Genomic DNA, 20,134 nt, shown 5'->3' on the forward strand with positions numbered 1-20,134 from the left:
AAACCAAAAAGCTGTAGTATGGACGTGGGTGCCGGCAGAGCCGCACACCTAACTTCAAATCCCCTCCCTGTCCATAATGGTGAACTGGGCAAGTTTCCAAGCCTTGGTGTCTTCTTGGGTAAAATGGGCATAATAGTACCGAACTTGAGACGTGGTCGTGATGGTCAGATCAGCGAACGTGGCCGTTAATAGCCAGTCGGTGGACCCGATCGGTTGTCCCTTCACACAGAATGACTCACGCGGCTGTCTGCACAGATGACAGCGTGGGGGCCCGGGATCTGGGAGGCGGTTGGGCACCAGCGTGTGTATTAATAGGGGTGAGCGGAATCGGAGAGCAGGAAGATATTCGGGATCATCCGATGTGCTCGGGCACGCCCCTGGCGCTCTCTGGCCCTGGGGGGCCAGCCCCGCTTCCAGAAGAAGCTCTGGCACCAAAGGAGGGGTTGGGTCGGAGCCCCGGACCGCGCTAGCGTCCCGGGGAGGAGGAGGAAGGAGGGCAGGCCCCAGGCGAGAAGGAGGGAGGGAGGGATAGCGGCGAGAGGAGGAGTTTAACAGCTCAGCTTCGCCCGCTTGCCGCGCAGCCCCTGGCCCCGTCTGTCTCCTCCGCCCCCTGAAGGCGCACAGCGCAGCGCCGCTGAGCCGGAGCCGAGCGGAGCGAGCGCCGCGCGCGCCATGGGCGCCATGGGCAGCCCCGCACTCCGGGCCGCGCTGCTGCCGCCGCTGCTGTTGCTGCTGCTGCTGCGGATCCCGCCGAGCCGTGCCTTCCCAGGTAGGACCAGAGGCGGGGCGCCCTTTGTCTGCCGGGGACTCGACTTTGGCGGCCCCAGGGAGGGGGTGGCGCGCGGCGGGCTCGGGTCTGGGCGCCGGGAGGGGAGAGCCGGCTGTCAGCCCCGTTCCGGGCGCCGCGAGCCGCGGACCCTCTGCGTCTGCGCTGCCAGGGGCCCGAACCGACCCACATTGGCGCCCGAGGCCACGAAGGGAACTTTGGCGGCGGGCTAGTTTCTCCCCACCTGGAGTTGTGCCTGTCAAGGGGTGGCGCACGGCCGAGGCCTGGGAGGGGAGGGGGACCCGCAGCTTGTCCTGGAAGAAGCCCCTACCCGCTCCCCCTGGAGGGCCCGGGCCACCTCGCGGGCTGTGGGGCACGCGCCACGGGAGAGCGGCTCCCTTGGACGGCACGGCCTGGGGCCTCTCCCGCATCCCCCAACCCCCCCTGCTGGGGATTCCGAGAAAGCCTGCGCCTCTGGGAGAGAGGTGCCAGCGGAGAGTGGTGACTTGTGGCATGTGCTCCGTTAGCCCCAGGGAAACGGGACTACACACGCGGGGCTCTGTGAGGCAGGGGGTGTGGCTTCTTGTTGGGGGGCGTGGTCTCTAGCGTCTAAGGGGCCTCTGGTATTTATTGGGGCTCTCTTGGTGTTGACAAAACCTTTGGAGTTGTCCTTTATAAAAGCTCCAGCTAACTCCCTCATCTGGGAGTCTTAGGTTAGCAGAGAGCTTCAGGGGAGCAGGACAACATGGAGGCACCCCTGTCCCCCTGGAATGTAGAAGACATCCAGGGGCGCATTTTAATTTAGTGCTAATGGGAAGGTGAGCGACATGGACTTTCGGGCGTGCAGACATCTGGCTTTGCCTTCAAACACTGTGGGCAGTTTAAATCGGGGGTCTGAGGAATGAACCTACCAAGTTCTGGGTGAAGGACAGCGGGCGGTGGAGGTTCCCAGATAGTGTGCTCCGGAGATGTAGGGAAGGCTGCTGGAAATACTCCGCACATCCCCCAAATGAATGAGTGAATCAAACACAGTGCAAAGTGACACACAGGAACATTTACGTTTTGAGCTGTTTGGTAGGAACTGATTCGGGGCAAAGTAGAAAGGAGACTTCATCCTCTGCCCCAGGCAAGTGCAATTCCCACGCTGCCCACTCCCCTTTAGCAGGAGATGGGGTGCAATGAACCTAGAGGGGGAGGGGGGGTCAGTACTGGACAGGGAGCAGGAGAGAAGTTGGGAAGCTAGAGGCAGCCTTTCACGCTGAATTGGGAGGCATCTCTGAGCTGCCTGTACATCTGCTGGGGCCTTTCTCAGCCAAGGGGCCTCTTCTCTTTTTCCATCTGAAATCCCTCTGCTCTCCTTTTTCCCAACTTCTACCCTTATATAGTGTAGCTTGCTGCCAGGGCCCAGGCATCCACAGGAAAATAGTTTTGCCAGTTTGGGCACTCCTCTCGGTCTTTGGGGGACTGCCCCTGGTAATTCTGCCAGCCAGTAGGCTGCCCCCAGTTTGGCACCTCTCAGTGGGGTCTCTCAGGAAATGTGCTCTGCTGAGCCTGTTGAATCCAAAGGAGGAGATTTCAGTCCAAGCCAGAGGTTTGGGAAGGCTGGGGAGGGGAGACTCTCTAGGCCAGTGGGTCCCGAGGCAAATCACATCAGCTGAATTCACCCTAAGTGCTGGGTGACAGAGAGGCTTTGCAGATCGTTTCAGAGGCACTGTCTTAGCAAGTGGACATTGTGTCTCCAGTAAGAGAGAAGGTAAGAGGCCTGGAATCAGGAACCTTTGAAAGAGGGAGGTGGGGATGAAGGGCCCCATCACTCCTACCACCATTATATAACTGTCTGAGATTTAATAGCAAATCTGTCAGAGTGAGAGTAAATCATTCCCACTCCTAGAAGGTCTCTGGAGTTCTTCCATCTTTGAATTTGATGCAGCTTTTCTGGCCATCTGATTCATTTTTTGCAGCCTAGGAAAGGCACAGTGTCTACAAAAATCCACATGAAATGTATGGAAAGTTCATAGCAAAGTTGTCTGTGTTTGTGTTTGTATGGCTTTACAAGATAAAAAGGTTTTATTCTGTTCTTTTTGGGGCTTTTTTGAGGTATAGTTGCCATAACATGTTAGTTTCAGGTGTATAACATAATAACTTGCTATTTGTATACATTGTGAAATGATCACCACAAGAAGTCTAGTTACCATCAGTCACCATATGTAGTTATAATTCTTTTTCTTGTGATGAAGACTTGGAAGATTCACTCTGAGTAACTTTCAAATATGCAATACAGTATTAGTAACTGTAATCACCATGCTGTACATTATTACATCCCCACGGCTTATTTATCTTGTAACTGGAAGTTTGTACCTTTTGACCATCTTTGCCCATTTTGCCCCCCCCTCCGGCTTTGTAACCACCAGTCTATTCTCTGTATCTACGAGCTTGGGGTTTTTTGTTTGTTTTGTTTTTCAGGTTCTACATACAAGTGAGATCATATGGTGATTTATCTTTCTATCTGACTTACTTCACTTAGCATAATGCCCTCAAAGTTCCATGTTGTCAATTGCAAATGGCAAGATTCCATTATTTTTTATGGCTGAATAGTATTGCTGTGTGTGTGTGTGTGTGTGTGTACACCACATCTCTCTATCCATTCATCTATCAGTGAACACTTAGGTTGCTTCCATATCTTGGCTATTGTAAATAATGCTGCAATGAGCATGGGGTGCAGATATCTTTTTGAGTTAATGTTTTTGTTTTCTTTGGGTAAATACCCAGAAGCGGAATGAATGCTAGATCACAGGGTAGCTCTATGTTTAACTTTTCGAGGCACCTCCATACTGTTTTCCAGAGTGGCTGCACCAGCTTGCATTCCCACCAACGGTGTCAGAGGGTTCCCTCCTCTCCGCATCCTGGCCAACACTTGTTATTTCTTGTCTTTTTGATGATAGCTCTTCTAACAGGTGTGAGGTGATAGCTTATTGTGGTTTCGATTTGCATTTCCGTTTTTATTCTGTGCTTAAATGAAGTCTTGAAACCTCATTTACATCTGAGCGTTTGGGGGTTCAGTCCACCTCCTCCTGCAGGCAAGGCTGAAGACAAAGAAGAATGAGCCCCGCGGGCACTAAGAAAGGCTCCTTGAATCTTACGCCTGGAGAAAACTGGTGAACTCGTGTGGTTTCACCAGTCAGGAAAACCTAAGGAGGTTTGCTCAAAGCCCAACCAGACCACATCGGCCAAAGCAGTCCCCAAAGTGCCACCTTTGTAGATAAGTATTAGGAACTGAACACCTGGCCCAGAATCTACAATTAAAGTCTCTCCAGGAGCAGGCTAAGCCAGAAATTTCTATTTGGAGTTAAAACATGTAAGGAGCTGACAAAATTCCTCTTCATGAAAAAGGGGGGAATAAAAAGCGGGGAGTGCTGGGGAGAGCAGGACATTTTCATCTAGCATTTTCTTCACCAAGAACACTTGCAGTCCAGTATGTTGCTGTTACTGCTTCTCATTTCACAGATTTCTGAGCCAGGACACCAGAAACCATCCTTCAAACACTGTCTTCAAACCTTCCCACCTCATCAGTCTTCACACCGCAATTGAACTATAGCCCCTCTCTTTTCGATGATTGCTAGAACATTCTCACTTTTAGTCTCCCTCATTCTAATTCGTTCTACTTTCTCTGGCCAGATACTGGTCTTTTAAGTACAACCACTTTTATCACATTACTGTCCTACTCAAAAACCGAGAGCACCAGCTCCCTGTCCTCTCTCAATGTTAACTGGAAAGTTCTCTGTTTTCAGGGGACTACACAATTGCTTCCAGCCTAAATTTTCACTCTTTCTCTCCTGGTTTCTTAAAATGTGGCTGAAACAGACTACCTGCTTTTGCAGAGCTTGAATCACATTTTCCCCTTTCTTAGCGATTGCTACTTCCTGCACTTGGCATTCCTCCCCCCATCCCCCCAACTCCAACCACCTGTCTGCCCAAATTCTGCCCATCCTCCAATGACACCGTCTCTTGGATGAAATTTTTCCTTGATCCCTCAAATGGGAAGCTTCTGCCTTCCTTTAAACACCCATGACGCTTCATGTTTCTCTTGTGGTGTTTAGGACATGTGTCATACAGTACAATAATTTACGCACTCTTGTATACTTCTAGATTCTGAGCTCTGGAAAGCAGGCGTTACTATGTCTTCCCCTTTGTATTTCTCATGGTGCCTAGCCGAGCACCTGGAGCCAAGTGGGTATTTGTGCTGATCAAGTTAATAGCCCTATAATTTGGCTGATGGGCCACTGGAAAGAAAGGAACCAAGAGAAAGGGTGCACAGGCAAACAAGGCTTTGTGACACCATGAATCTCCATGCATAGGGACTGCGGCTTGCTGGCTATAGAGGTTGCTTTTTAAATCCATGAACACCCTCTGTTTAAGCAATAACCTTCTCTGTTGGGGGCTGTAAGGCGGGAGACTTACTGTAGCCACAAGCTGGAGCGTACATTTATTATTTTTGTTGGCCACTTTGCTACAGCCCCTTCCAAAGTGGTTGAATGGTTTCCTTAGTGAACGCAAATATGTGTGCTACATCAATTCCCCTTTCAGAGAACGAGGCTAAAATGGGTAATTGAAAGTGAAGATTGAGTTTAAACAGAAGAAGGTTTCCTTTTGCCAGGCTATAACATAGTATGAACTTATGGCAGCCAAGTTATGATGAATACCCAGGTGAAAGATGCACTTCCAGCCGAGCAGTGTGAATGAGTTCCAGTTCCTGGGGAGTCTCTCCAGCCAGTCCCTTCGATCCGTTGACCATCGTGTGAGTTCTTGACTGTCAGCTTTTATGGGCCATTGTTTATTGGGAGACTTTTAAGCCCGAACTCTTTTCTCTTGGATATTTGAGAGTAGTTCTGAAAAAGAATCCGTTTCTGTCTTTTCTAATGAAAACTGGGCTCTACCCAGAGACTTTTTCAAGTGGACACCGAATGATGGCATGCTTGGGACAACGGGGTGAAGAAGGTGGGGGAATTCCTTCTCTTGGTGCTTTCTGTCTGGCGGGGAAGTAGACACCGGCTTATGTATGGGGACAAACGTTGTAGCAGGGGCCTGTCGACGGGCCCTGGGAGCCTAGAGAGCAGCCATGCAGGAGCACTGGGCCTGGATATTGGAGAATGACGTTGATGGATGGCTGATGCCCGTGACAGTAACCCCGCAGGCCCAAGGAAGGTTAACAGAGGGGGTTTGGGCGCTTCTCTAAGAACATTTGGAAATCGGAAACAAAAATCCGCGTGGGTATTCTTTTTCTGGGGAGAAGGCCCTTATCCCAGCTCAGAACCACTCACTCTCACTAGATGATCCTCATGAATTCCGTGAGTAAGCTGCCCTTAACAGGCACAAAAATCCACATATGAGGTAAGATGAAATTGTCAGAGTAGGAAAACCTCGATAGAACCGATGAGCAGGTGGTCTCTCCGGTTACGACCAGGGGTACGTCTCCTCCTCCTCACTTAAAAAGCAACACCCAACCAAGCAGGCATAATCATAGATCGTAATCGCCTGCGGGCCTGAGCTGACACGTCCTTGTACCCCTCCCTTAGCACAGCCGTCTGCGACCTGGAGGAGGGTCTTTAGTCAATATTTGTGGATTAAAGAACTGACTAAAATAACCGCAGTAGAGAACAAGGGTTCTGTTTCACATATCCCTGCAGGATTTAACTGGAATTTCCAAGAGCATAATTCCCAGAGAAAAAGGAATGCAAGACAGCAAAATGTCAGAGGAAATTTGCACTGCCCTGAACAGGAGACCCCTCCAGACAGGCGATGAGTCAGGGCACAGTTAATGGCTGAGGCTCTTGGATTTCACATCCCCCTGAGACGCTATTCTGGGACACTTAGAAACTCCCAGGAGTCCCAGGGGCAGGATTTGCAGATCCAGGTTCATGGCTAAAGCTTGTGCAAGAGAAAAGTCATTGGTAGCATTGCTAAGCTCCTAAGTTTTCCAGATGCTAATTGGTTTCACCTGGATCTTACGGTTCGCATGGCGCACTCGAGTCAGAAACCTCTGGAGTGCTCATTCCTGAGCTGCATGATTCACTCACCCATAATCCTTAGCTCATACTGGATGCCTCTTTCTGCATTGTTCTCCAGGGAGAAGATAAATGGGCTTGGACCTAATGGCTTGGATTATCCCGGAGGTTTGGGGTTGTAAATTGAGTATATTGGTTTTAAAACTTTTTTATGAGTAATAGTCAGACAAATCCAAACATAGAATTGGGGGCAGACTTTCTGCCTGGGCCTTGAAATATCGTTGCTCGCTTTCTCCTGCCCAGCTTGCTCTTATAGTGACCTGTAGTGTGATGGGTCACAGGTACCGGCAGCTGGTTTCTCCTCTCCTGTCGCTGGCTGTTGGCTGCATCCACCCAGTTGTGCCTCTTGAGTGTCTGTCTCTCCAGTGCTGATTGCTCCCTGGGACCCTCTGACCAATGACTCTGGCCTGCCACTTACTGTGTGGGTGGCTGAGCTGAATGACCCTGCCAGATCCAGGGATCCAGGAATGTTCAAAAACACTGGTTAAATTAGGGCCACAGAGCAAAGACTGAGCCAAGGTTTGGCAGGCCCATTGTGGAGTGGTGAGGAAGTGGTGGCGTGGCCACGTCCCCCACCTTCTGAGCCTCTGCCCCCAGACTGGCTGTTCCATATAGGAACTCTGACAGACTTGTTGCCACTGACTCAGCATTCGTCAGACAAAGGCTCTGATTCCTTTAAATATCCAGTGTTGAAATCCTGTTTCCACTTAGAATTTCATTTAGCTTTCCAAGGGGTGGAATCATATTGTTTCCCCATTAGTTACTCATGGATCTGAGGCCTCCGGCTATGTGAGCCGGTCCTGGGGTCTCCCGTTCGTTTCGTGTCCTCAAGGCCACTCTCAGTGTGTCTGTGGAATGAGATCTGCCAGGAAGAACGCTTCTGGCCAGTCCTGACCCTGCTGGGTGTCTCAGGCTCTGTCTAGATTCCCAGAGGAGTTTCCCATCCACATCCAGGCTCCCCTGCGCGGGCCACCTAATCTAGAGAACTGTGGAATATCCGACTGGGAAGGCCTGAGATGTAACTCCCGGTGTCTTAGTGATGAGCCTTAGTGAGGCTCAGTGAGTTGAAGGGGTTTTTCTGGGGATGACCTAGGGCATTAGAAGCGCAGCTGGCTTTAGAGCTAAGTGGTAGCTCCGGAATTCCCATCACTCTCCCCTGGAGCGCACTGAGTTCGGTTTTTGAGTGGCCACCATGTGTGAGGCACCATGCCGGGCACTGGGGAGGGGGGCAGGCCGCAGTCAGTCACACCGCATGCGCTTGCGGAGCCCCTGTCCCTGTGTATTCGACGTGGTTATGTCTATCGACACTTGGCTGCCATGGCAGGCTCACACACCTGGGTCTGCTTGCATGTTCCTCAAGGGCTGTGGGTCCCGGATGCTCCTTCTCTCCACCACTTGCTCCCCAACTGATAGGTCACCATATTCTTAACAGCTTTATTGAGGTATAATTTGCAGCCCATACCATTCACCCATTGAAACCAACGAGGTGATTTTTAGTGTGTTCACAGAGTTGTGTATCCATCACCACAATTTTAGAACATTTTCATTATCCCCGAAAGAAACCCTATGCCCCTTAGCCATCAAGCCATCACTCCCCACCCCCGACCCCCAAGCTCTAGGCAGCCATTCAGCTGTTTTCTGTCTCGACACATTTGCCTATTCAATACATTCTGTATCAATGGAATTGTGCAATATTTGTCCTTTTGTGCCTGGCTTCTTTCATTGAGAAAAACGTTTTCAAGGTTCATCTGTATTGAGGCAAGTATCACTACTTGATTCCTTTGTATGGTTGAAGTTTATTCCACTGCATGGGTAGACCACATTTTATCCATTCATCAGTTGTTGGTCTTTTGCGTTTCCACTTTTTGATCATTATGAGTAATGCAATAAACATTCCGGTAAGTTTCTGTGTGGGCATACAGTTTCATTTCTCTTGGATAGATACCTAGACAATTTTCCAAAGCAACTGCACCCTTGTCCATTCCCACCAGCGGCATGTGGTGGTTCCAGCTTCTCCACACCCTCAGCCAGTCTTGATATTATCTGTCATTTTGATTAAGTGGTATCATTTTAGCTCAGGTCGTTAACACCTTCCACTCAAGGACTGAGTGAGAAAGCAGTGTCTGTTCTGCCAACCACTGCAGGATACTGGTGAGAGTCACCTATGGCTGCCTGCCACCCTTTCACTGCTGGCTGCAGGGTCACTGCCGGTCATCGGGCATCCTTGGGTGCTTTAGAAGGGAAATGAGAAGGAAATGCCTTCTGTGAGTGTGGGGGCACCGGGCTTGGTCAGGAGACAGACTTTGGGCTCATTAGGAAAAAGATGGAGGCGGACCCAGGACTCGGGATTGAAGAGTGGCGGGCAGGATGATTTGAGACCATGAGTGCTCTTTTGGTGGGTGTGATGGTGTAGGCAATTTCCTGAACAACCTTATGCGTGTTGGTCCTGGATGTCAGTGGCTCACCCCATGTGGAACCTGCCATAATCTTTCACAGCTTGTGACTGTTTAAAAAGAGAACAAAACAAAAGAAAAAATGTGCTCACATGTGGGCCGCATCCTGGCATGTGTGAATCCTGGGATCCCCTGGGAGGGGGTCAGACGCGCCAAGGCTGGGGCCCGCGGAGACCTACCAAATCAGCACGTGCATTCGAATAAGATCCCTCCACCCATCCTTATTCATGGTGAAATTTCAGAAGTACGGGTGTGATGAATGAGTTCAGCCCTTTGCCAAGCCAGGGCGGCTTGCCTGTTTCTGTGGGCCACACAATAGCTCCCCTCCCCTCCTCCCCCCTTTCCTGTGGGCTTTGCCTTCATCATGGTCGCTAGACTTCCTTTCCGAAGTTCCCGACATTCCAGAGATAAGCCTGCACAGCCTTTAGGTCTCTACTCCCTCTTCCAACTCCAAAACAAACCCAACCCTGAGGGGAGCTTGACTCTGTGTCCTTTTCAGCCCCCCCCCCCTCCTGGCCGAACCTCCAACAGCAGCAGAGCCATCTTCAGTGATCGGTGGCAGGGGCCTTGCATGGCTCTGCTCTGCAGTGAATTTGTCCCTTAGAAATAACTTCAGCTCCTTAAGAAAGCCACACGAGTGTGGTCAGGCCTCCCCCACCCCTCCAGCGAGACCCTGTGACTGAGAATTGCCATCACGGGGACTATACATCTTTGCCCTAGAAACTGATGCCCCTGGGGTGAGGGAGGAGGCAGCCCCACTGGGGGTGGTGCAATACCAGTGGGGAAGTCAGAAGAGCACACGCTGCCCCTCACACTCAGCAACCCCCCCAGCCCCACAAATTGGGCAAGTCAGGAAGACTGAACTGGTAACAGCAATAAAAAGGGAGCCTCCCACCTTTTTTGAGGGGGGGTGGGCTCCATATTCTGCTTTGGCAGATCTGCACTGGGGACTAGGAATCCAGGGCAGGGATCTCCAAAGTCAGTCTGGGCAGGCCAAATAGGGCCCACTGCCTGGTTTTGTATGACCAGTGAGTTAAGAATGGTTTTTCAGTTTTAAAATGGTTGGAGAAGTCAGAAGGATAATATTTTCTAACACAGGAAAATTCTATGAGATTCAGATATCTGTGTCACTGGATCACAGCCCTGCTCGTCCATTTGGGTACTATCTATGGCTACTTGGTGATACCATGGCAGGGTTGAGTAGTCGTGACACAGACCACGTGGCCTGCAAAGCTGAAAGTTTTGATTGTCTGGCCCTTTACGGAAAAAGTCTGCCACTCCTGAACTAGGGCCTTGCTATTCCAGGTATGGACTGAGAACCAGAGTCATCTGGGAGCTTTAGAGAACTCTAGAATCTCGAACCCCTCCTCAGACCTATGAAATCAGAACTTACCTTTTAACAAACTCCTAGGTGTTTGGGGCTGCTTGTCATTCACTGTGAGGCTCAGCTCGGGGTTCATCTTGGCCTTTGGTCGGGGGTCTTTTAAGAGATACTGGCCTGAGTGCTCTAACTAGCACCGTGCGCTGTTACTGTCAATTCATGGATGACCGGTAACTGGGTGTCTCATTATGTGTTTGAGGCTTGGTCACCAATCAGACCCTCTAGAAACGAGGACCCTATTTATTCTTGCCAATTCTTGGCCAAGACCTGGTATCCTAATTCAAAGCTGGAGACCGACTGGCCTTTGCTAGCTGCTGACAGACTTCCTTGTTGCTGGTGCATTTCTGGGCATCTTTCCAGATCTGCTGCCCTGCCAGGACCTTGCTATGTGGCATGGCCTGCAACCCTCCATGGGTCCCTTACCTGGGTCCTGAGGGCTTGACTCGGACAATCTGTCTTTTGCCGGGTGCTGTTCTTTTAGGAGCCTGTAATCTTTCTACTGGTCAGGACCATCCCTAGTAGAACATTTCTAAAACTGGCTTCCTCGAAGCACTGCTTCTTGGGGAGGTTCATAGATATATTCTAGGGGCAGCAGAATGCATTGTAGTTGGGAAAAGCGGGATTAAGTAGCTTGCTTTCTTGCAGGACTGCTCCGGGTCCTTGATATGCTAATGACCTTGTTACCCTCAGGGAGAGGACCACAGACCAGCAGGGGCAGCACCACCTGAGAACTTCTTCAATGTGTAAATTCTCAGGCTGCACCCCAGAGCTACTGAACCTGGTTGTGAGGGAAGGTGGGCCCAGCAATCTGTGTTTTAACAAACCTTCCGGGTGATCCCGATGCTTGTGCCAAGTGTCAGAGCCATTGGTGTGGTCATTTCCAAATTGTTTTCTCAGCACATCTCATTAGTGTTTCACATTTGTTTTTGTGTTTTTTATTTTTTTTATTGAAGTACAATTAACATACAGTGTTATGTTAGTTACATGTGTACAACATAATGATTCAACAATTCACATTTGTTTTTAAAGGGAACTGTGTTTTTAGTTCCTGGACAGGATGTTTGAGAACATGACATTGAATTTCTTGAAGTTGGTGGCAGTGCCCACTGCAAGCTCAAGGGGGAGAAAAAAGAAAAAAAAACCAAACCTTTGGGTAGCAACATCTGTCCCACATCTGCCTCACTAAGCAGTTGTATGCATACTTGCTTAATAGAAGTTTCTTCCAGTTGGAAGCCACCAAGTTTTGGCTGGTGCGAACATGTGTTCTTTAAAATGTGTTTTTGTGTATTAAAATGTGAAGAAAGCCGGGAACAGCCCTTGAGATCTATTTCTCTCCTCTCTGCACACTGTCCCTTCTAGGATGCTCTTTTTTCCCCTTCTGAAGAATTTCCTCATGCAAATCCTACCCCGTCTTTCCAGACCAGTCAAGTCCAGTTGGCTTTTGCTGGTGCCCTTGTGCACAACGAGTGACCCTTCTCTCCACGGGAACGCCCTGGGAAGCCTTCAAATCTGAGGGCATGGCCTCTACCCAGCCTGCGTCTCTCAGCACAGGACAGCTGGCTATTCCTTCTCAGCACTCAGCCTACCGCCTCACCTTCCAGAGCTTTCTCCTTTGCCTTTCGCTGTCAGGGCCAGTGGTGTCACAGCTGCGGGCCTGTGGATGGACGCTTTTCATTTTTTGCTTATCAGAGCGTTTGTAAATGCTGTGTTGTGTCTGAGTTTGAAAATGCTAGTGACACTGAGGCTAGAAGGGGAGGGGAGAGGGGCCGCTAAGTTCTCTTGTCCAGACTTTTGCTCTTCGTTTATATGGAGGTGAGGCCTCAAGAGCGCGAGAGCTGACGTGGAGGGGTGGCTCCTTGACTTGCTTTTACCTTCTGCACAGAACTGTAAAGAAGCAGAATCACCTCGCTGCCAGGCAACAGAGGCAGTTTGATGGCCCCCGACGGTGAATGCGGCGCCAGGGCGAGCGCTCCTCCGGCCCAAGTCTGCTGAGCGTGCCATGCGGCTCTGACGCCATGTGAGCTCGGCCAGTGCCTCAGCCTGCGGCCTCCTGCTGACGGCCTTCTGCTGACGGCCTTGCCACCACCTGCCCCGCTTCTTGCATTTTGCGTGTGTTTCAGTTGACCCCCGAGGAGGCCCACTGAGCCTTTGGGGGACCATCTGCCATTGCTTTTGTGCCGCTGTCTGGTTTCACTTTAAAGGCCAGACCTCTTAATTGTGTGTCGGCGTCGAATGTGCGCGGTCAGCCTCCAGGGCCTCAGGGAGGCCCCTTGGTGGGAACAGGAGTTGCCATTTGTTGAGGGCCCCTGCTTCGGGCCGACCTCAGAATCAGGCGCCCGTCTTTTCCCTGTTTCTCCTCTCTTCCAGCTTTAGGTGGGGGGCAAGGCCACCCTTTGGCTCTTTATGATATGAAACACTAGAAGGAGAATAAACTGACAAAAATACATTCTTTTTCCCTCGAACGAGAGTCATGCCTTCCTTTATAAAGTTATCCTTTCGGGCTGCTTTTTATTAGCTGTGTAAAATATGACCACCCTGAAAATTTCCCAAACCACATGCCATCTTCATTGTCTTTGCTAACGAAAGGCGGAGTGCCTGGGGACTGTGGGCGCGCCATCCACTCTGCCGAACGTCTTCCCTTTGGGGTTTTGTGTGGAAGAGTTTGAAAACAGGAGGGAATATTCTCTCAGGAGAGGTAGCTGTAGAAGCAAGGCTGTCTCTGAGCTCCTATGTGGCGGGGATCGCTCTTTCGCCAGCCCCCTGCCTTAGCACTTGTATTTTTTTTTTCTGGAGGAAATAAAGTTAGAACGGATAGTTAAGAGTAGCCTGAATGGGGAAGGAAGTTATATAGGCTGGTGTTTGGGTGCAAGAGAGGGAGGAAGTGTCCCTGGTAGGATGGAGCCCTAGTTGCCCACAGCATGGCCCAGCCAGCGGTGCCCTTACTGCCTTCCCTCCCTTCTCCCCCTTCCCCGGCTCTCTTCCCCGGCCCTGTCATGGTGCTTCCTGGGATCTCCTCCCAGATGAGCTACCCGCACCTTATCTTAGAGTCTGCTTTTGGGGAGACTCACACAAACAATGTCGAAGCTGGAACTTAACCCAAGATTTTAGGTTCTGATTCAAAGTTCTCTCTACTGCTGAATTCACGCCTGCCAAACAGAACTGTCTAGGTCAGTAAGTGAACCATAAGGCAGACTTTCATGAGGAAGCTTGGGGAGTGTTTCAGTCATCCATTGCTCTGTAAGAAACCATCCTGAACTCAAGTGGCTTAAAACAAGCACCACCACTTATTTGCTTATGATTCTGCAATTTGGCAGGGCTTAGTTGGGGTGGCTTCTTTCTGCTCCACATGCTGTTGGCTGGGGAAGCTCATTTGGGGCTGGAGGACCCAAGATGGCTCCATTCACATGTCTGGCACTTCCTCTGAGATGACTGGAATGGCCGAGATGGCCGGGCCTCCTTTTCTACCTTTTTGCAGTCTCCTGTTCTCTACATCTTCTCTGTCTCTCCGTGTTGCCTTCCTCTCCAGCAGAGTAAATGGATTTCTTTCCATGCACATAGCTTCTCGAGGGATGAAAGCCAGAGCTGCCGGGACTCTTAAGGCCTCGGCACAGAACTGTCACAGCCTCACTCTTGTCACATTCTACTCGTTAAAGCAACTCACAAAGCAGGCCGAGGTAGTGGCGAGAGTGGGTAGATGCCAGTTCTTGAAATGGGAAGGGGGGGCGTATCATCATGTGTATAGTGGGGGGGATCGGTAGGTTTGGTTTGAAAGAGCATATTGGAGATGTGAGTTTAACTTCCCAGGGTGTTGGCCGGGTGCCTTCTGATGAAATGCGGGATCCCAGGGGAGCTCTCCGTGTGTTATGTTAGCCCATTCAGCTACAGAATGCGGCGTGCCCCGATTCACTGCAAGGACAGAGAAGTGAATAAAGCTGTGTCCTGGGAATATCCCAGGCTCACTCGCCACTCCATCCTTTGCTCCCCCAGACTTCTCTCATTTTCATCAATGGCAAAGACTTAAAGAAAAGGTAACTCAAAACAGATCATAGACATAATTATAAAACCTGTAACTATAAAACTTGTTGGTGATAATATGGGAGAAAAATCGCTGTGAGCTTGAGTTAGGTCTGGTTTTCTTAGATATGATACCAAAAGCAAGATCTATAAAAGATTAAGAAAAAAAGTACTTCATCCAAATTTAAAATTTCTTTTTTTTCAAAAGACACAGTTAAGAGAATGAAGAGAGGAGCACCTGGGTGGCTCAGTTGGTTAAGTGTCTGCCTTCGGCTCAGGTTGTGATCCCAGGGTCCTAGGATCGAGTCTCGCATTGGGGGGGTGGTCCCTGCTCAGCAGGGAGCCTGCTTCTCGAACCTCTGCCTGCCGCTCCTCCTGCTTGTGCTCTCTCTCTCTCTGTCAAATAAATACATATAATCTTAACTAGCGTATTTTATTTTATTTTTTATTATGTTCAATTAGCCAACATATAGTACATCATTAGTTTTTGATGTAGTGTTCAACGATTCATTATTTGCGTATAAAATCTTTAAAAAAAGTCTTTAAGAGGAGAATGAAGACATAAACCACAGACTGGGAAAAGTATTTACAAATGCCATATAGTCCTGATAAATCACTTTTATCCAAAATATATGAAGAGTTCTTTAAACCCAAATAGTAAGAAAATAAGTAATCCAGTTTAAAGAGTATGCAAAACATATTTTTTAAAGATTTATTTATTTATTAGAGAGAGAGAGAGCACGAGCAGGAGGAGCAGAGGGAGAAGGAGAGGGAGGGAGAATCTCAAGCAGGCTCCACAGTGAGCACAGAGCCCGATGTGGGGCTTGAGCCTGCGAGCCTGAGACCAGGACCTGAGCCGAAACCAAGAGTCAGATGCTTAACTGACTGCACCACCCAGGCGCCCTATGAGTACGCAAAATATGACACTTCACAAGAGAAGGTATATGAAAAGATGCTCAACATCATCACCCACCTACGAGCAGGATGAACTTGGCTAACTGAACTTCTGCTTTCATCTGCCAAATGCGAACAATGCCACCTGCCCCTAGGGAAGTGATTTGTAATGTACTGTGCATATATAAGGTATGGTTATAACTCCCCCCAAAACAGCTTGCACACATTTTTGTTCCTTGGAGAGGGCTGACTAGCCATTTCTCTCTCTCCGTCATTGGACGTTATGTGACAGACACCCACAAATTGCTGGCTACAACTGCTAGGTAACCACTGGCCACTAGCAATTTGAGGCTGATCATTTACTGTAAGCTCAAGTGGACGTGGGTGCCTCCCACCATGCTTTTCCAAGCCAGTCTGGTTTTTAGGGTTCCCTAAAAAAATCTCCCACTGTCTACTTCTTCTGCCCTCAAGTGTCCTAATGTCCTTTCATTTCAAGGAACTTGCATCATGTATGCTCTATAACAAAGGGCTTTCAGTGTTTTCTCGGTTCTATCAATACCGAAGAGATTTACTTTGGCCTTGATTTTTTTTTCCTTTGAGTTCATTTGTAATGAATGGTAAAGCTTAAGATGTATTATTTTATATTCTCATGTATTATTGTTTTCTCTAGGACCTAATGTTAAATTCAATGCTGCATGCTTAGTAAGGACACTGATTATGTGACGAGTAAATCACAGAGCGTTTTTCATCTAGTGTCTAAATTTGGAAGAAGAAACTTGGATGAGCAGCTGCAGTCACCCAAATGATTTTCCGTTTCTGTGAATCCCAAAGGCCCCTCTTCATGCATTTAAAATTCTTGGAATGCCTGAAATTAAAAAAATCCTGTGAGAGGAACACACAGGGTGGTTGTTGTTGTTGTTGTTTTATAATATTTTTTTATTATGTTAGTCACCATATAGTACATCCCTGGGTTTCGATGTAAAGTTCCATGATTTATTAGTTGCATATAACACCCAGTGCACCATGCAATACGTGCCCTCCTTAATACCCATCACCGGTCTATCCCATTCCCCCACTCCCCTCCCTTCTGAAGCCCTCAGTTTGTTTCCCAGAGTCCATAGTCTCTCATGGTTCATTCCCCCTTCTGTTTATCCCCCCTTTCTTTATCCCTTTCTTCTCCTACTGATCTTCCTACTTCTTATGTTCCATAAATGAGTGAAGCCATATGATAATTGTCTTCCTCTGCTTGTCTTATTTCACTTAGCATTATCTCCTCCAGTGCCGTCCATGTTGCAGCTAATGTTGAGAAATCGTTCTTTTTGATGGCTGAGTAATATTCCATTGTATATAGGGATCACAACTTCTTAATCCAGTCATCTGTTGGGGGGCATCTCGGCTCCTTCCACAATTTAGCTATTGTGGACAATGCTGCTATGAACATTGGGGTGCATATGGCCCTTCTCTTCACTACGTCTGTATCTTTGGGGTAAATACCCAGTAGTGCAATGGCTGGATCATAGGGTAGCTCAATTTTTAACTTTTTAAGGGACCTCCACACTGTTTTCCACAGTGGCTGTACCAACTTGCATTCCCACCAACAGTGTGACAGGGATCCCCTTTCTCCACATCCTCTCCAACATTTGTTGTTTCCTGCCTTGTCAATTTTTGCCATTCTAACTGGCATAAGGTGGTATCTCAATGTGGTTTTGATTTGAATTTCCTTGATGGCTAATGATGTTGAACATTTTTTCATGTGTCTGTTAGCCATTTGTATGTCTTCATTAGAAAAGTGTCTGTTCATATCTTCTGCCCATTTTTTGATTTGATTATTTGTTTCCCGTGTATTGAGTTTGAGAAGTTCTTTGTAAATCTTGGATACTAATCTTTTTATCTGTAGTGTCATTTGCAAATATCTTCTCCCATTCCGTGGGCTGCCTCTTAGTTTTTTTGACTGTTTCCTTGGCTGTGCAGAAGCTTTTGATCTTGATGAAGTCCCACAAGTTCATTTTTTCTTTTGTTTCTCTTGCCTTTGGAGATGTGTCATGAAAAAGGTTGCTTTGGCCGATGTCGTAGAGGTTGCAGCCTATGTTCTCCTCTAGGATTTTGATGGATTCCTGTCTCACATCGAGGTCTTTCATCCATTTGGAGTTTATTTTTGTGTATGGTGTGAGAGAGTGGTCAAGTTTCATTCTTTTGCATGTAGCTGTCCAAATTTCCCAGCACCATTTATTGAAGAGACTGTCTTTTTTAACAGCTTTATCGAGGTATGCTTGATGCAATAAACTCCACTGAACTGCCTTTGCACCTTTTCAAAACTTAATTGGCAGGTTTGCTTTTTGCTGGTCTGTTTCTGTGTTCTTTGTTTTGATCCATTGATCTGTACGTCTTGCCTTTTGCCAGTGCCACATTATTTTGATTACTGTAGCTTTGTAAACAATCTTAAAATTGGGTAGTGTGCTTCCTCCAACTGTATTCTTTTCTAAAACTGTTCAGGCTATAAACTCCATATAAATTTTAGAATCATCTTCTCTATACCTACCAAGAAAGCCTGCTGGGATTCTGATTAGAGTGATGTTAAATTTACCGATCAGTGTGGGGAGAATTGATATCTTTCCTATTTTGAATCTTCTAATCCACAAAGACAGTATATCTCCCCATTTATGTAGGGCATTTTTTATTTCTTTCATCACCATTTTGGAGTTTTCAGGATACAGATAGGGTACATGTTTGTTGTTAGATCTGTACTTAAATATTTCATTTCCTGGAGCAATTGGAAATGGTATTTTTTTAAAAATCACTTTCTAACTATTCTTTGCTAGCAGATAGAAATACAAGTGATTTTTGTGTGTGTGTGGTTTTTTTTTAGTTGCAGTATAATTAAAATACAGTGTTATATTAGTTTCAGATGTGCAATATGATCCAACAATTTCATACGTTACTCAGTGCTCATCACAAATATGCTCTTGATCCCCTTCACCTATTTCATCTGCCCCCCCACCTCTCCTCTGATAACCACCAGTTTCTTCTCTGTAGTTAAGAGTGTTTTTTGTCTCTTTTTTCTTGTTTGTTTTGTTTCTTAAATTCCACATACAAGTGAAATCAAGTTTCCTGTTTTGACTATGTATCTTGACACCTTGCTAACCTCAGGAGATATTTCATTGATTATTTAGGACTTTCTACATAGATAATAATGCCATTTGTGAAGAGGGACAAGTGTACGTCTTCCTTTCCAACCTTCATGCCTGCTTGCTTGCTTGCTTGCTTTCTTTCTTTCTTTCTTTCTTTCTTCCTTCCTTCCTTCCTTCCTTCCTTCCTTCCTTCCTTCCTTCCTTCCCTCCTTCCCTTTCTTCTTTCCTTCTTTCCTCCTTTCCTTTCCTTTGCCTTTCTTTTTTCTTTTCTTTTCTTTTCTTTTCTTTTCTTTTCTTTTCTTTTCTTTTCTTTTCTTTTCTTGCATTGTCTAGGACTACCAGCATAATGTCGACTAAGACTGGTGAGGGTGGGTGTCTTCACATTATTCCCAATCATTGGGGGAAAACACTCCATTTTTCACCATGGACCATAATGTTAATTGTAAGCTTTTTATACATCCTCTTCATCAGGTTGAGAAAGTTCCTGTCTCTTCCTAGTTAAATGAATTTTGGTCATGAATGGATGTTAAATTTTATCAAATGCTTTTTTTTGTATCATATGATATGATCATGTGAACTTTTTTAGTTTGTTAATGTGGTAGATTACATTGATTGTTTTATTGATTGATTTTTTTAAAAAAAATATTAAGCCAGCCTTATATTCCCAGGAGATATACCACTTGATGTTGGTATTTTTAAATGTATTTCTGGCTTTTATCTAGTAATATTTCACTGGGGACTTTTGCATCTATGTTCATGACAGATATTGTCCTGTATTTTTATTTTCCTGTAATTTCTTTGGTTGTGGCATCAGAGTTAGGCTGGCCTCATAAAATGAATTGGGACATGTTCTCTCCACTTCTTTCTGGAAGAGATTCTGTACAATTTGATGTTATATCTTCTTTAAATATTTGGTAGAATTCACTAGTGAAATCATCTGGGCCTGGAGATTTTAACTACAAATTTAATGTCTTCAGTATTTATGGGATTATTCGGATTATTGATTTCATCCTGGTTGAGTTTTGGTAGTTTGCGCTTTGAGGAATTAGTCTACTTCATCCAAGTTGCCGAAGTTATATGTTGAGTTGTATGTAGTGTCTGAAGTGATATCCCCTGCTCGAAAGAAAAAAAAAACCCCAAACCCCAAACCTTTGGTTAGCAACATCTGTCCCACATCTGCCTCACTAAGCAGTTGTATGCATACTTGCTTAATAGAAGTTTCTGCTCTCCATTTTTCTTTCTCAATCTTGCTAGAGTTGTATCAATTATATGAACATTTTCAAAGTACCAGCTTTTTTGATTTTTTTTCTATTATGTTCTCTATTGTGTTGTTTCATTGATTTCTGCTTTTATGTTTATTATTTCCTTCTTGCTTTGGTTTTATTTTCTTCTTTTTATCAAATTCATCAAGGTAGAAGCTTAGGTTATTGTTTCGA

General features: G+C 47.0%; 1 protein-coding gene across 2 annotated transcripts in view; it reads left to right on the top strand.

Moving 5' to 3' along the window:
* Window positions 1–624: 624 nt before the first annotated feature.
* Window positions 625–20,134, top strand: part of SRPX (sushi repeat containing protein X-linked) — a 116,890-nt gene continuing 97,380 nt past the window's right edge. Inside the window, exon 1 of one of the 2 annotated variants that reach the window (XM_040633021.1) lies at window positions 625–769. In XM_040633021.1, the coding sequence (XP_040488955.1) occupies window positions 673–769 (97 nt within the window). In that variant the 5' untranslated portion in view covers window positions 625–672. The remainder of the gene's footprint in view (window positions 770–20,134) is intronic. The other variant, XM_040633028.1, reaches the window with a different exon arrangement.

Source organism: Ursus maritimus (assembly GCF_017311325.1).
Source record: "Ursus maritimus isolate PB19 chromosome X unlocalized genomic scaffold, ASM1731132v1 scaffold_X1, whole genome shotgun sequence".
NCBI classification, from domain to species: domain Eukaryota; kingdom Metazoa; phylum Chordata; class Mammalia; order Carnivora; family Ursidae; genus Ursus; species Ursus maritimus.